General features: G+C 41.5%; 1 protein-coding gene across 1 annotated transcript in view; it reads left to right on the top strand.

Annotated features, from left to right (window-relative positions):
- The window catches only part of DNAH6 (dynein axonemal heavy chain 6), a 3,261,518-nt gene that overhangs the window by 3,197,176 nt on the left and 50,887 nt on the right, over positions 1-13,455 (top strand). The window contains 1 exon segment of the mRNA XM_029602297.1: positions 13,166-13,388. Within this exon segment, the coding sequence (XP_029458157.1) occupies positions 13,166-13,388 (223 nt within the window).

The following is a 13,455-nucleotide window of genomic DNA, read 5'->3' as shown; positions in this document are numbered from 1 at the left end:
TTGTGTCCCGGCGCGCTAGCGGCCCACTGGCGCGCGGGGATTTACTTCTCCCTCCGGGAGGCGTAAATCCCCCAACAAAGGTAAGGGGGGGGGTTTAGACAGGGCCGGGCGGGTGGGTAAGGGAGGGGAGGTGAGGGGAGGGCAAAAGAAAGTTCCCTCCGAGGCCGCTCCGATTTCGGAGCTGCCTCGGAGGGAATGGGGGTAGGCTGCGCGGCTCAGCGCGCGCCGGCTATACGAAATCGATAGCCTTGTGCGCGCTGATCCCGGATTTCAGCGGATATGCGCAGCTACGCGCGTATCTACTGAAATCCAGCGTACTTTTGTTTGCGCCTGGAGCGCCAACAAAAGTACGCCTATTCGCGGTTTTTGAAAATCTACCCCTTAATGCTTTATGAGGAATGATGTTGCTTCTTTTTTCCATTGTTGCACTGCATAATAGTCAGGCTTTCTGTGTTTTCTAGAGCATATGTGTGAGCAAGAGTGAGTGAACCAGTGAACATGAATGTGAGTGAGAGAGAGGATGAGCACACCAATGAGTATGTGTGTGAGCCAGAGTTTGTGAGCTGGTCAGCATGTATGTGAGAGAGAATGTAAGGGAGTTTGTATGAGAATGAGCATATATGTTAGAAAGTGTGTATATATAAGAAACAGGAGAAAGTTTGTGCATACCTCCTATCTCTGACTAATCCATGACAATCTAAGGGTGATTGGAATCTAAAATTCCCAGGTATGGAGAGCAAGGGAGGTTTTTTTTAGCCTTAGTTTTATTTATTGGGTGTTATTTGATGCATCTGTTGTTTTGAAATATTTTGAATGGAAAAATTTTTAAAACCTGTTATTTATTTTTAATCATTCTATATTTTATTTATCAGCCGCTTTGATATATTTATTCTTTTATGCATATGGTTTTAATGTTATGACTGATGTATTATATATCTTGATTTTATTGTTTGATGTTTAATGAGGAATGGTGATATTTCTGTTTTTCCATCATTGCACTGCAAATAGAGTGTGTTTTATTATGGTTTCCAGTTTATTTTTTGTTTGCATGTTTCTAGTTGAACTTTATTGTCTCTTTATTCTGTATTTGGTGAGGGTCTGTGTGTTCTGCATATGTGACTAAGGTGAGGTATTCTGCTAGCATGTAGTTTATGTGTAGGGATCTATAGCAGCTTAGCTTGTTCTATTATCCTAATATCAGGTGTATTGGTGTTTTAGGGCAGTGGTCCCCAACCTTTTTTGCACCATTTTTCCATGGCCCGGCAGGGCGGGGTGGGGGTGGGGCAGGGGTGGGGCTTTGGTCATATGGGGGTGGGGTTATGGATGGGATTGGATTTTAGTGCATACTTATTTAATTATGACATTTATAAATCCTGCACCTCCAGTTCTCTAACTCTGTGCATCCACTGAAATTCCTCCAAACAATGGAGCTTGGATGTTTCCCTTACAGCTCATCATACTAAAAGATATTTTCAAATTCTGGTGTCACCTCACAGTAACAGCAGCACAAACATCTTCCACTGCCAGACACATTGTGAACTAACACAAAACCCTACAAAAAAAGATACTCAAAATCTATACTGCAATCCCATCGCAACATAACAATAATAACACCAAGGACTCAACAACAAAAATCCTACCTATGAATAAGCAAGGGTAAATATTAGGGATGTGCAGAGCAAAATTTTATGTTCATATTTTTTATGTCCGAAAGGGGGTCCCACTTGCGGCCAATATGGACATAAAAAAAATCCAATGAGTTGGGTATATGTACATATGTGCAAAAAAAAAATTTAAACCCCCTCACCCTCCTTAATCCCCCCCCCAGACTTACCACAACTCCCTGGTGATCGAGCGAGGAGTGAGGACGTCATTTCTGCAATCCTTGGCGAGAAGCATGTGACGTCGGCGGCACGTCGAGTGACGCCGGCGTCACGTGATTCCCGGCGAGTTCGCGCCGGACGGCTCGTTCGGCCCAAAAAGAACTTTTGGCCAGCTTGGGGGGGCCTCCTGACCCACACAAGCTGGCCAAAAGTTCTTTTTGGGCCGAACGAGCCGTCCGGCGCGAACTTGCCGGGAATCACGTGACGTCGCGTCTGAGTGACACGGCGCCACGTGATTCCCGGCGAGTTCGCGCCGGACGGCTCGATCGGCCCAAAAAGAACTTTTGGCCAGCTTGGGGGGGTCAGGAGGCCCCCCCAAGCTGGCCAAAAGTTCTTTTTGGGCCGAACGAGCCGTCCGGCGCGAACGAGTCGGGAATCACATGACACCGGCGTCACTCGACGTGCCGCCGACGTCACATGCTTCTCGCCAAGGATTGCAGAAATGGCGTCCTCACTCCTCGCTCCATCACCAGGGAGTTGTGGTAAGTCGGGGGGGGGATTAAGGAGGGTGAGGGGGTTTATATTTTTATTTTGGCTCAACAATCGCGATTTCCCACATATCGAACATATCTATGTTCGATATGTGGGAAATCCGATCGTTTATGTCGAATCAATTTTTTAAGTAAAAAAAAAATATGAGTTGCATTTTACTAATGCGGTCAATCCGAATGCACACCCTAGTAAATATTACACCACCTACTGAGGAAACAAAAAAAACCTGATTGCTATAGATCCCTATACAGACACAACATGCTATCAGAATCTCTCATCATGGTCACACTCACAGAGCAGAGACAGACCCTCACCAAATACAGAATACAAAATAAAGGAGCACAAATTAGAAAAAACTGAAATGGAAACCCCAAGAAGCCAGACTCTGTGTATTAACAATGGAAAAACAGAACCGCCATTCCTCATAAAACAAATAAAATCAAGAAACAAAGCATCAGTTATAATAGTAAAACCATACTAATAAAAGAATATTTTAAAACTCCTGATAAATAGAATTTCTATTAATTAAAATCATATACATTTTTTACAAATTCCCAAACACCAATAAAATATTTCAAAACAGCACATATAATTAAACACACAATAATTAAAACTAATAAGGATTTTAAAAAGCCCCTGCTGTCCATACATGGGAGCTCTTGATTTCCAGTCACCCTGATATTGTCGAGGATTAGGAGGTTATCCTCTCTCTCTCACACATACTCACATGTCCACTGTCTCTCACACATACACTGTTCTGTGATTTTGATGTTTAGAACACTTTCCACTATTTTTCCTGGCACTGAAGTCAGGCTAACCGGTCTGTAGTTTCCCGGATCGCCCCTGGAGCCCTTTTTAAATATTGGGGTTGCATTTGCTATCCTCCAGTCTTCAGGTACAATGAATGATTTTAATGATAAGTTACAAATATTTACTAATAGGTCTGAAATTTCATTTTTTAGTTCCTTCAGAACTCTGGGGTGTATACCATCCGGTCCAGGTGATTTACTACTCTTCAGTTTGTCAATCAGGCCTACCACATCTTCTAGGTTCACCGTGATTTGATTCAGTCCATCTGAATCATTACCCATGAAAACCTTCTCCATTACGGGTACCTCCCCAACATCCTCTTCAGTAAACACCGAAGCAAAGAAATCATTTAATCTTTCCACTCCATCCTCATTAATCAACTCTTGACCATTGGTATAACAGGTATGGCACTAGCCTGGTTCAAAACATTCCTCAACAACAGAGGCTACAAAGTGAAAATACACAACAAAGAATCTCCCCGCCATGACTCACCTGTAGGAGTCCCACAGGGATCCGCCTTATCACCCACGCTCTTCAACATCTACCTCATTCTGCTGTGCCAGCTTCTAACCAAGCTAAAACTCAAACACTTTCTCTATGCAGATGATGTCCAGATAGTGATCCCTCTTAAAGAATCCTTCCCCAAAACCCTCGAACATTGGGAATCCTGCCTCCAAAAAATCAATTACCTTCTCGCCAGCCTTAACCTCGTATTAAATGCTGCCAAAACTGAACTCCTGCTCATCTCCCCAGAAAACAGCAACACCATCAATACCCTTCCAGCCTACCTGCTCTCCACCAAAGTGAGAGACTTAGGAGCTATAATTGATAACAGGATGAATTTGAAAGCATTTGTCAACCATACAACCAAGGACTGTTTCTACAAACTCCAAGTACTAAAAAGGATAAAACCTCTTTTCCACTTTCATGATTTCAGAACGATACTACAAGCAATAATCTTCTCAAAGTTAGATTATTGCAACTCTATCCTACTAGGTCTCCCATCCTCGTACACCAAACCTCTACAGATGGTCCAAAATGCAGCAGCAAGAATTCTTACCAATACCAGGAGAAGAGACCACATAACCCCCATCCTAAAAAACCTACATTGGCTCCCTATTCACTTCAGAATTATCTTCAAGTCCATCACCATTATAAATAAAACCATCCACCACCTTACTACACTTGACCTACAATTCCCGCTCAGCCAACATATCGCCTCTAGACCGACCAGAGCAGCATACAGAGGATCCCTCCAGGTACCTCACACCAAATCAACTCAGCATATAACTTTCAGAGAACGGTCCTTCTCAACAGCGGGACCATCACTCTGGAACTCCATCCCTCCGAATCTCCGGCAGGAGCCTTGCCTCCCAACATTCCGAAAAAGACTTAAGACATGGCTGTTTAAACAAGCTTTTCCAGACTCTTCCTAAATGCCACCTCACCAACTTCAAGAATGCAGCCACACCAGTTAACTGTAAATAACTCTATATGATGTTAAATTACTTCTATATTTCTCTCCTCTCCCAGTTCGATCTTCCTTGTTTTTTGTAACTGCAATTTCTTCTGCACAAGTTCCAGTTTTATTGTATCTTGCACCCCCTGTTCAACTGTAAACTGGCATGATGTGATTGTATCATGAATGCCGGTATATAAAAACCTTAAATAAATAAATAAATAAATAAATAAATAAAAAAATAATAATAATAAATAGCTTAAACTTTACAAAAGGTGCCATTAATAACCGGTAACAAATAATTTATTATAGACTATTTGATGTTATTTCCTCAATATAACTTAATCTATCAAGGATGTCAATTCCATCCCCTTTATCAGCTGTTTTAATTACTATCTCATGGTCATTCGCTAAAGATTTAATGGGAAGCCTTTCCTCCTTAGTGATATTGACATACACAGAGCGGGGTACAGATACTAGTTGATCAATTTCCAACTGTATCACCTTTTTAAAGGAAAGTAAAACTGGGTCAGCAGGATCAGGTGGGAGCCACCTGGATTTCCTGTAAACAATAGAGTCATCCTGTGTGGGAGAAGAATCTGAAAAAAAAATTGTATTCTTATCATGCGAAAGAAATGGTAAAGGTGAATTTGAACTTCAAAAGGATCATAAGAGACCTTTGGTACAAAAGAGAGATCTTTCTCTAATACATGTAATTCACTGTCTGAGATACTCCGTGATGATAATTTAAGCACCAAACCAGAAGAGCGAGTACTTTTTGCCAAGGATTGCTGTGGAACTGTTGTTGGCGCATAGTTCGTGTCACTCGTGGAGCATGTGATGGTTGAGAATGACCCCGAGACCGTTATGAGTGGGTTTCCGAGTCTGAGCTTGATCTAAAAAAGAGGAAGGATACAGGGTAAAGTAGAAGTAGAAGTAGAATATAGACCAGGGATGCTAAAGGAGTCCTTTTGATTTGTAGCAGGGTTCAATTCATCGCCGGATGAATCATCTGAAGAAGACTGCATAAAAGTCACTTTTCTCCATCGGGTCGTGTGGAGGACATCCATGAATACACAAAGCCTTTTTGGTAGTCCAACTCATCCTGTTGGAATTTTTTGAATTTTGCTGCTTTGAGATCACTCCTAAAAGTTGGTTTTAAAGACTGCCAATTGTAGATCAAACAAATCCACAGAGGAAGTACTTTTAATGGATTCAATCTATACATAAGAAATTGCCATGCTGGGTCAGACCAAGGGTCCATCAAGCCCAGAATCCTGTTTCCAACAGAGGCCAAACCAGGCCACAAGAACCTGGCAATTACCCAAACACTAAGAAGATCCCATGCATCTGATGCAATTAATAGCAGTGGCTATTCCCTAAGTAAACTTGATTAATAGCCTCCAAGAACTTATCCAAACCTTTTTTGAACCCAGCTACACTAACTGCAATAACCACATCCTCTAGCAACAAATTCCAGAGCTTTATTATGTGTTGAGTGAAAAAGAATTTTCTCCGATTAGTCTTAAATGTGCTACTTGCTAACTTCATGGAATGCCCCCTAGTCCTTCTATTATTCAAAAGTATAAATAACTGATTCACATTTCGTTCAAGACCTCTCATGATCTTAAAGACCTCTATCATATCCCCCCTCAGCCGTCTCTTCTCCAAGCTGAACAGCCCTAACCTCTTCAGCTTTCCTCATAGGGGAGCTGTTCCATCCCCTTTATCATTTTGGTTGCCCTTCTCTGTATCTTCTCCATCGCAACTATATCTTTTTTGAGATGTGGCGACCAAAATTGAACACAGTATTCAAGGTGCGGTCTCACCATGTTTATAGAGGCATTATGACATTTTCCGTTTTATTAAATATTCCCTTCCTAATAATTCCTAACATTCTATTTGCTTTTTTGACTGCTGCAGCTCACTGAGCTGACGATTTTAAAGTATTATCCACTATGATGCCTAGATCTTTTTCCTGGGTGGTAGCTCCTAATATGGAACCTAACATCGTGTAAGTACAGCAAGGGTTATTTTTCCCTATATGCAACACCTTGCACTTGTCCACATTAAATTTCATTTGCCATTTGGATGTCCAATCTTCCAGTCTTGCAAGGTCCTCCAGTAATGTATCACAATTGTATCTTTAAAGATGGCGCCGGCCATCCAGTGCTCCTACCATGTGACAGGGGCCGGCCAATGGCACGGATACCCTGTCACATGGTAAGGGCAAAGGGCCATCGGCGCCATTTTTATTAGCGCAGCCGACGGCCCGAGAGCGGGAGATTGCTCCCTGCGCCCCCACTGGACCACCAGGTAATTTTAAAATGTTTTGGGGGGGTCGGGAGGGTGGGGGAGGCTAAGGGGTCAGTTTTTAAAGGGTCAGGGTGGGTTTTTTGTTTATCGGATCGGGCGCAGCCGATAAACAGAAAACCAATCGGGCCAGACGATAAAAATTCTAAGATTTGAATCGGAACTGGAACCGATTCCGGTTCCGATTCACATCTCTACTCCGTTTGGTTATTGATACTGGATCAATGTCAATCATTCGTGTTTTGATCTTGCATGAGGTCACCCCACATATAGTTTCTGGCAAGGACAAATAATAATGTAAACCACTCCAGCAGATCAGCAGGTAGTAGAAAATTTTAGAGGGTACTGTTTTTTGGTGGCAGGATGTTCAAAACATAGAATGGTTAAGGAAAGAGAACAGACCGAACAGTGTCCACAAGGCTGGTGACCAATAGGTGAAGAAATGGCAGGGGGGGGGGGGGTGCACGTAGTTCTGAATGAACAAGTTGATCCTGGAGGTTCTTGCTGCGATGGTAAGTGAATCTTGGAGGACAATCAAAAACCTTATGTAAAGATAATAAGTGCCAATGACTGTGTATAATAGATGTAAGATCGCGTGCATGTGTTGAGAAGGGTAAAATACAATTTATGCATCCGTCTGATGAACGTGATTGCGGGATATAAAGCAGTTCCCGATTAATGTGCAAAGCGCATTTGAATGCTTTTTTAAGGACACGTTGCTGGTATCCTCTTTCTTTGAACCGAATCAACATCTGCTTAACTTGAAGAAAAAACTCCACCTTAGATGAGCAGAGCTGTAGAAGTCTTAAGACTTGGCTCATCGGGATATTACTTCTTAAAGTGTAAGGATGATGACTGTCAAAGGACAGAAGTGTGTTGCGGTCTGTGTCTTTTCAAAAAATAGAAGTTGAAAAACCATTTGAATCATAAGAAATAAGTTTGTCCAAAAAAGAAATTTCCAGAGGTTGTAATCAAAAATTAAACTGTAAATGTCTATTGCAACTATTTAGCCAGTCAAAAAAGAGAAAGAATTGAATGTCTTTCCCAGTCCATATTAAAAAAACATAATCGATGCATCTCAGCCATTTGTAAATGAATGCAAAGCAAGGAGAGGGATAAACAAACTCTTCTTCAAATGTATTCACGTATAAACAGGCTAAACTAGGGGCCATGGTAACGCCCATGGCTGTCCCTTTTACTTGTTGGAAAAAGGTGGAGTTGAATTGAAAATAATTCTTTGTTAAAGCTAACCTGGTCAAAGCAAGTAAGAATTCAGTGAAAACCTAAAAAGTGCCTGAGCGGAGGCAGAGAATTTGTTCAACAAGGGATATTGAATATAGGGATATTATGTCCAATGTAACCAAAAAGAATGGTGGTGGTGGGGCAGGTAAATCACGAATTATAGTAATGAGGTGTCCAGTATCAATAACTAACGGGAGAATGTTCCTTTAGTCTCTCATTGGAGTTTGATGGCACACTGAAAAGGCCCCTCCTCCTCGCCGGGGAGGGGCCTTTTCAGAAATGCTAATTCGGAAAAAATAAAAATGGATATATATCCTCAACAATCTTGCTCCAAATATTTTAAAATAATGAAATCAAGTGGAGTTACTTCATTTAAATTGTTGTGTGGTTACAAATTTTTTGAATGACTGATACATACTTGTTCCTCTTCCTGTGTTATCTGTCCTATTTCACAATACTTTGCTGTGATTGGTCAATGCTCATCGTGTTGGTTACAACTGATTGGATGTCTGTTTTTTGTGCCATTTGACATCGTCTAAATGTCTGTGTCTACTTATACACATTGCACTTCCTATACACCAAAGTTATTGAAACCGGAGGTATGTATTCATTGTGACTGTTTTTGAGTACCCTCTTTCCTATGTAGTCCCTTTCTTTAAAAATTATTTGTTTATTTTTTAGATTAGAAATCTCATATTACTGTCCTCCTGACACAGCCTTTCGGCAAAACATGGGGTCCGTGTCGGGGGACGCATTTAGGGGCCGATGCAATACAATGTGCTCAGTCGAGAGCACTATATAACCCACACTCTGGGGGTTAAATAGGTGCTGATCCACCCGCTAATGCAATAGGGGGATTAGCGCCTATTTAACCCACATTGGACGCATAGTGAATGCAATAGCGCTCATCACATGCAAATGCATGTGAATGAGGCTATTACTCGTACACTCCGCATGCAAAAAAAATAGTGTGCGTCTCAGATGCACATTTTGCTCTCAGATATTAACGCCTGCCTGGAGCAGGCGTTAATAGCTGAGTGCAGGTAAAAAAAGTACAGAAAAGCAAAAATCTGCTTTTCTGTACTTCTTTTCTTAAGTAAAAAAAACAAAAACTAGGCAGACCCGCCGAGTTATGAAGAAGAAAATAAAAACAGATTCACATGTTTGTAATAACTGAATGTATCTTTGATTGTTGAGATGTTTTGCCATTAAATATATTTTTATATAAAATTTAGGCATAGATTCACTACGCCATTATATTTTATCATGGGAGGAGCCCAATATCATGGGGTTGCAGTCCTGCAATATTTTGCCCCTCTCCGACAGAATTGCCACGTTCTTTTGTCTTGCAGAAAAAGTCCGCTAGAGAAAAGAATGCAGCAGAGCCTTAAAAATGAACAATGGCAGCCTCCAACACATTGGGCCACCATCGCTTTAAATGGTCATGTGGCCCAACATGTTCCCCCCCCCCCCCCACACACAACAAGTTTTTAAAATGTCACTTGGGTTTTTATGAGAGCCTCACCCCCACTCCAAAGCTGCCATTTGAGGCAACCCCACAAAAAAAAATAGAAAAAAATCTGTCAAATCTTTCCTTAATCCAGCAACCCAATAAATGCCCCCCCCCCCCCCCCATGGCCAACAGATGATCCCACCAGAACCCCCTTTCTATATTTATAGACCAGTAGTGGAGTCCCACCCCAACCTCCAAAATTATCTTGTGGCCTAGAGGCACCCCCCAACCCACCTGCACCTTAAAAATTTATTTATTTATTTATTTTAAGTTTTTCTATACCGGCATTCACAATAAATATTGCATCATGTCGGTTTACAATTAACAAGTGGATAAGGAACAAGAGGCAACAAATAACATTGATCTTAGTAATAATAGAATAATGATAATAATAGTAGTAATAAAACATTAAACAAGAGGAGGCTAAGGAATGCAGTTACAATAAAACAGGGGAGTAATATAACTTGGATCGTAGAAAAGAAGCAGGGGTTTAATTGGAGAAAATCAATGCCAGTCATTGTGCTTAAAGCAATGATGAATAGCCCTTATGAGGTAGGGATATTAATTACCATTGTAAGGGCAAAGTCTGATTTATTGTAAGATAATGGATTAGGTTCAGTTTGGTTCAGGAAATGCTTTCAAGAATAGCCACGTTTTAAGTCTTTTCCTAAATGTGGGAAGGCAGGGTTCCTGTCGCAAATGTGGTGGATGGAGTTCCACAGTGTTTGGTCCTGCAGTGGAGAAAAGCCCCTGTCTCTGGCGGTTATGTGCTTCATGGATTTAGAGTGTGGTACTTGTAAGGTTTCTCTATAGGACTCTCTGATTGGTCTTTTGGATGTGAATTTTTTGAAAGGAATTTGAAGGTTGAGCTGAGAGTGTAGATGTATAGATTTGTAGATAGTGGTTATGGACTTATATATGATTCTGTAGTGAATTGGCAGCCAGTGCAGGTCTTTGAGGATTGGTGATATGTGGTCTCTTCTCCGTGTGTTAGTTAATATTCTAGCAGCCGTGTTTTGGACCATCTGAAGGGGTTTAGTGTGAGATGATGGAAGGCCTAATAGCAAAGAGTTGCAGTAATCTAGTTTGGCAAAAATTATTGATTGTAGAATAGTTCTGTAGTCATGAAAATGGAAGAGTGGTCTTATTCTTTTTAAGACTTGGAGTTTATAGAAGCAGTCCTTAGTAGTTTGATTTATGAATGCTTTTAGGTTTAACCTGTTATCCATGATAGCTCCCAAATTTCTTACTTGTGTAGTTTGTAAATTGGATGGAGGATTTGTGTTGATGTTGCTGTTTTCAGATGAAATTAGGATGAGTTCGCTTTTTGAAGAGTTTAGTATTAGATTAAGGTTTGAGAGGAGTCCATCAATTTTTAGAAGACAAGTTTCCCAGAATTCTAGGGTTTTGGAGTAGGATTCTTTGACGGGGATGACTATCTGGACATCATCTGCATACAGAAAGTGTTTAAGGTTTAAATTAGTTAGCAGTTGGCAAAGCGGGAGCAAGTAGATATTAAAGAGCGTTGGTGAAAGGGAGGAGCCCTGTGGAACTCCCGTAGATGAAGCGTAATGTTGAGATTCTTTGTTGTGAATTTTTACTTTGTATGTTCTGTTCTCTAAGAACGATTTGAACCATGATAGTGCTGTTCCTGTTATTCCGATGTTTGATAGTTGAATTAGTAGGGTGGAGTGGTTTACCGGTTTACCTGCTGACCACCAAGTCATTGGTGGTCAGCAGGAGAGCCCAGGGTGCCCCCTAGTCCTGGGCCTAGTTTTTTCCATTTTCCAGAATGGTGCTGACTGGCCTTTGCCTCTACCAAGTGGCATTTTCCATGTGGTAGGAGCAAAGGCCAGTTAGCACCATTTTGGAAAATGGCACCAACTAAGGCCTGGATTGTTTTTAAGGTCGCAGACCTTAAAAGGTGTAGTTATTCGCGCGAAACTGGCAGCGATAAGGGTCCTTATCGCAGGGCCAACACTCTGCGGACACACCAGTGATGTGTCCGCAGTGTTGGCCCTGGTGCTGCCCCAACTCCCTCCTCTTTCCAGGGCCGACTCTGCCCCCATTTAGTGATCGCGTGCGAAAAGGTCCCTTTTCACATGCGATCGCTTTTGAAAATGACCCCCTAAGATTACAGCTTGGGGTCAGCCCCGGCCCTCCTACTGGCCAACAATGAATTTTTTAAAGGTATGGGGATGTTGGAGGGTCTAGGATGGGAATCTCTAGGCCACCAGGGGATTGAGGATGGAAACAGGGCTCTGTGTGAGGGGCATCTATTAGACCCGGGGTATCTATTGGACATGGGAGGGGTGTTGCTGAATTGAGAAGGGTTTTGGGCAGGGGTCCAGATCTTTGCCATGTGTCAGATTTTGTTCTATTTTTTTAACTGTTTTTGTGGGTCCAACTCAAATGGCAGCACCGGTGGGGGGGGGGGGGGGGGTAGTAAGATTCTTGGTGACTTTTTAAAAACATTTTTAGTGGGAATATGTTGGGCTGCATGGTTCTTTAAATCTACCATGGAAGCATCAGGACCTGTGTAAGGGTCTTGGTGCTCCCATAGTAGAACAATGTTTCTTGAAAAGGTGTAGATAAAATAACATGGTTGACAAATGTAGGTGCATTATTTTATTTATATAGGATTAAGTATTCATGAGCTATTTTGCATGGATTTGCAAAATTCATGAATGCAAATACCATGCAAAGCAGGAAATTATAATAGGAGTGGTTTTCAGGTCTGAATATTGCGTAATATTGCCACAATAGAGCTGTATCGCACAATATACAGCATTTATTGTGTGATATACACTGTTTAATGCACATTGTAGCCCTATCATAGCTTTATAAATCTCCTTATTAGTTGAATAAAAAACAGGCAGCTCTAAATGCATTCCAGAGACAGGATTAAACCTTAGTCAGCACTGACATTCAGCGCTGGGCAGCTAAAGATACCAGTTTAAACTGGTCAACCAAAGGACTGATGTTAACTGGATACTGATGTTAACTGGATAGCCCTCCCAACCACTCAATAATTGCTGGTGTCCTGGAGGCTGATACCCACTTTCTCCATTCCTTCTACAAGCCCCATCTTCAAAAAGTACCACCACCACCACTACTATCACCCACCCCAACCCCCAGGTAGCCACTTTTCCTCCTGGCCCACTCTTTGATAATGTCCCAGGAGCCAATTCTATCTTCCTCCCTCTCTCCCACTGTCTGATCTTCAAAAATAAAAGTGCTCCAGAAGCCCTTTCTGTTAAAGTTTTTTGGTTTTTTTTAAAACGGCCATTGGCAGTGGGATTGTCCCTCCCTTGCTGGCACTTACTTTTTATGTTGTGATGTGGTAAATGGGGGAAGCTTTGATTATCTATTTTATAACTCAGTTTATTCAGGTATAGTATTGGTATATCAGCTAATATTAATGCAGAATCCTACTCCTGTTGATTTCTACAGCTACCTTCTCCTGCAGATGGTGTGTTAGTACATGGAATGTACATGGATGGTTGTCGTTGGGATGATGAACTCATGGTTATAGAAGATGCCTTATCTGGTGAAATGAATCCAGTGATGCCAGTGATGCATTTTGAACCCTGTCAGAATTATCATGCAAGTCTGTCATTATATCATTCACCACTTTATAAAACTGGTGCTAGAGCTGGAATATTATCTACTACAGGTATGCTGTTTAACTGAAAATATAATAGCATGCTGTCAAATTTCTTTTATCAAGTAATAAGTTATGT

The sequence above is a fragment of the Rhinatrema bivittatum genome, chromosome 1 (genome assembly GCF_901001135.1).
Source record: "Rhinatrema bivittatum chromosome 1, aRhiBiv1.1, whole genome shotgun sequence".
NCBI classification, from domain to species: domain Eukaryota; kingdom Metazoa; phylum Chordata; class Amphibia; order Gymnophiona; family Rhinatrematidae; genus Rhinatrema; species Rhinatrema bivittatum.
This window is presented reverse-complemented; position numbering and strand designations above follow the sequence as displayed.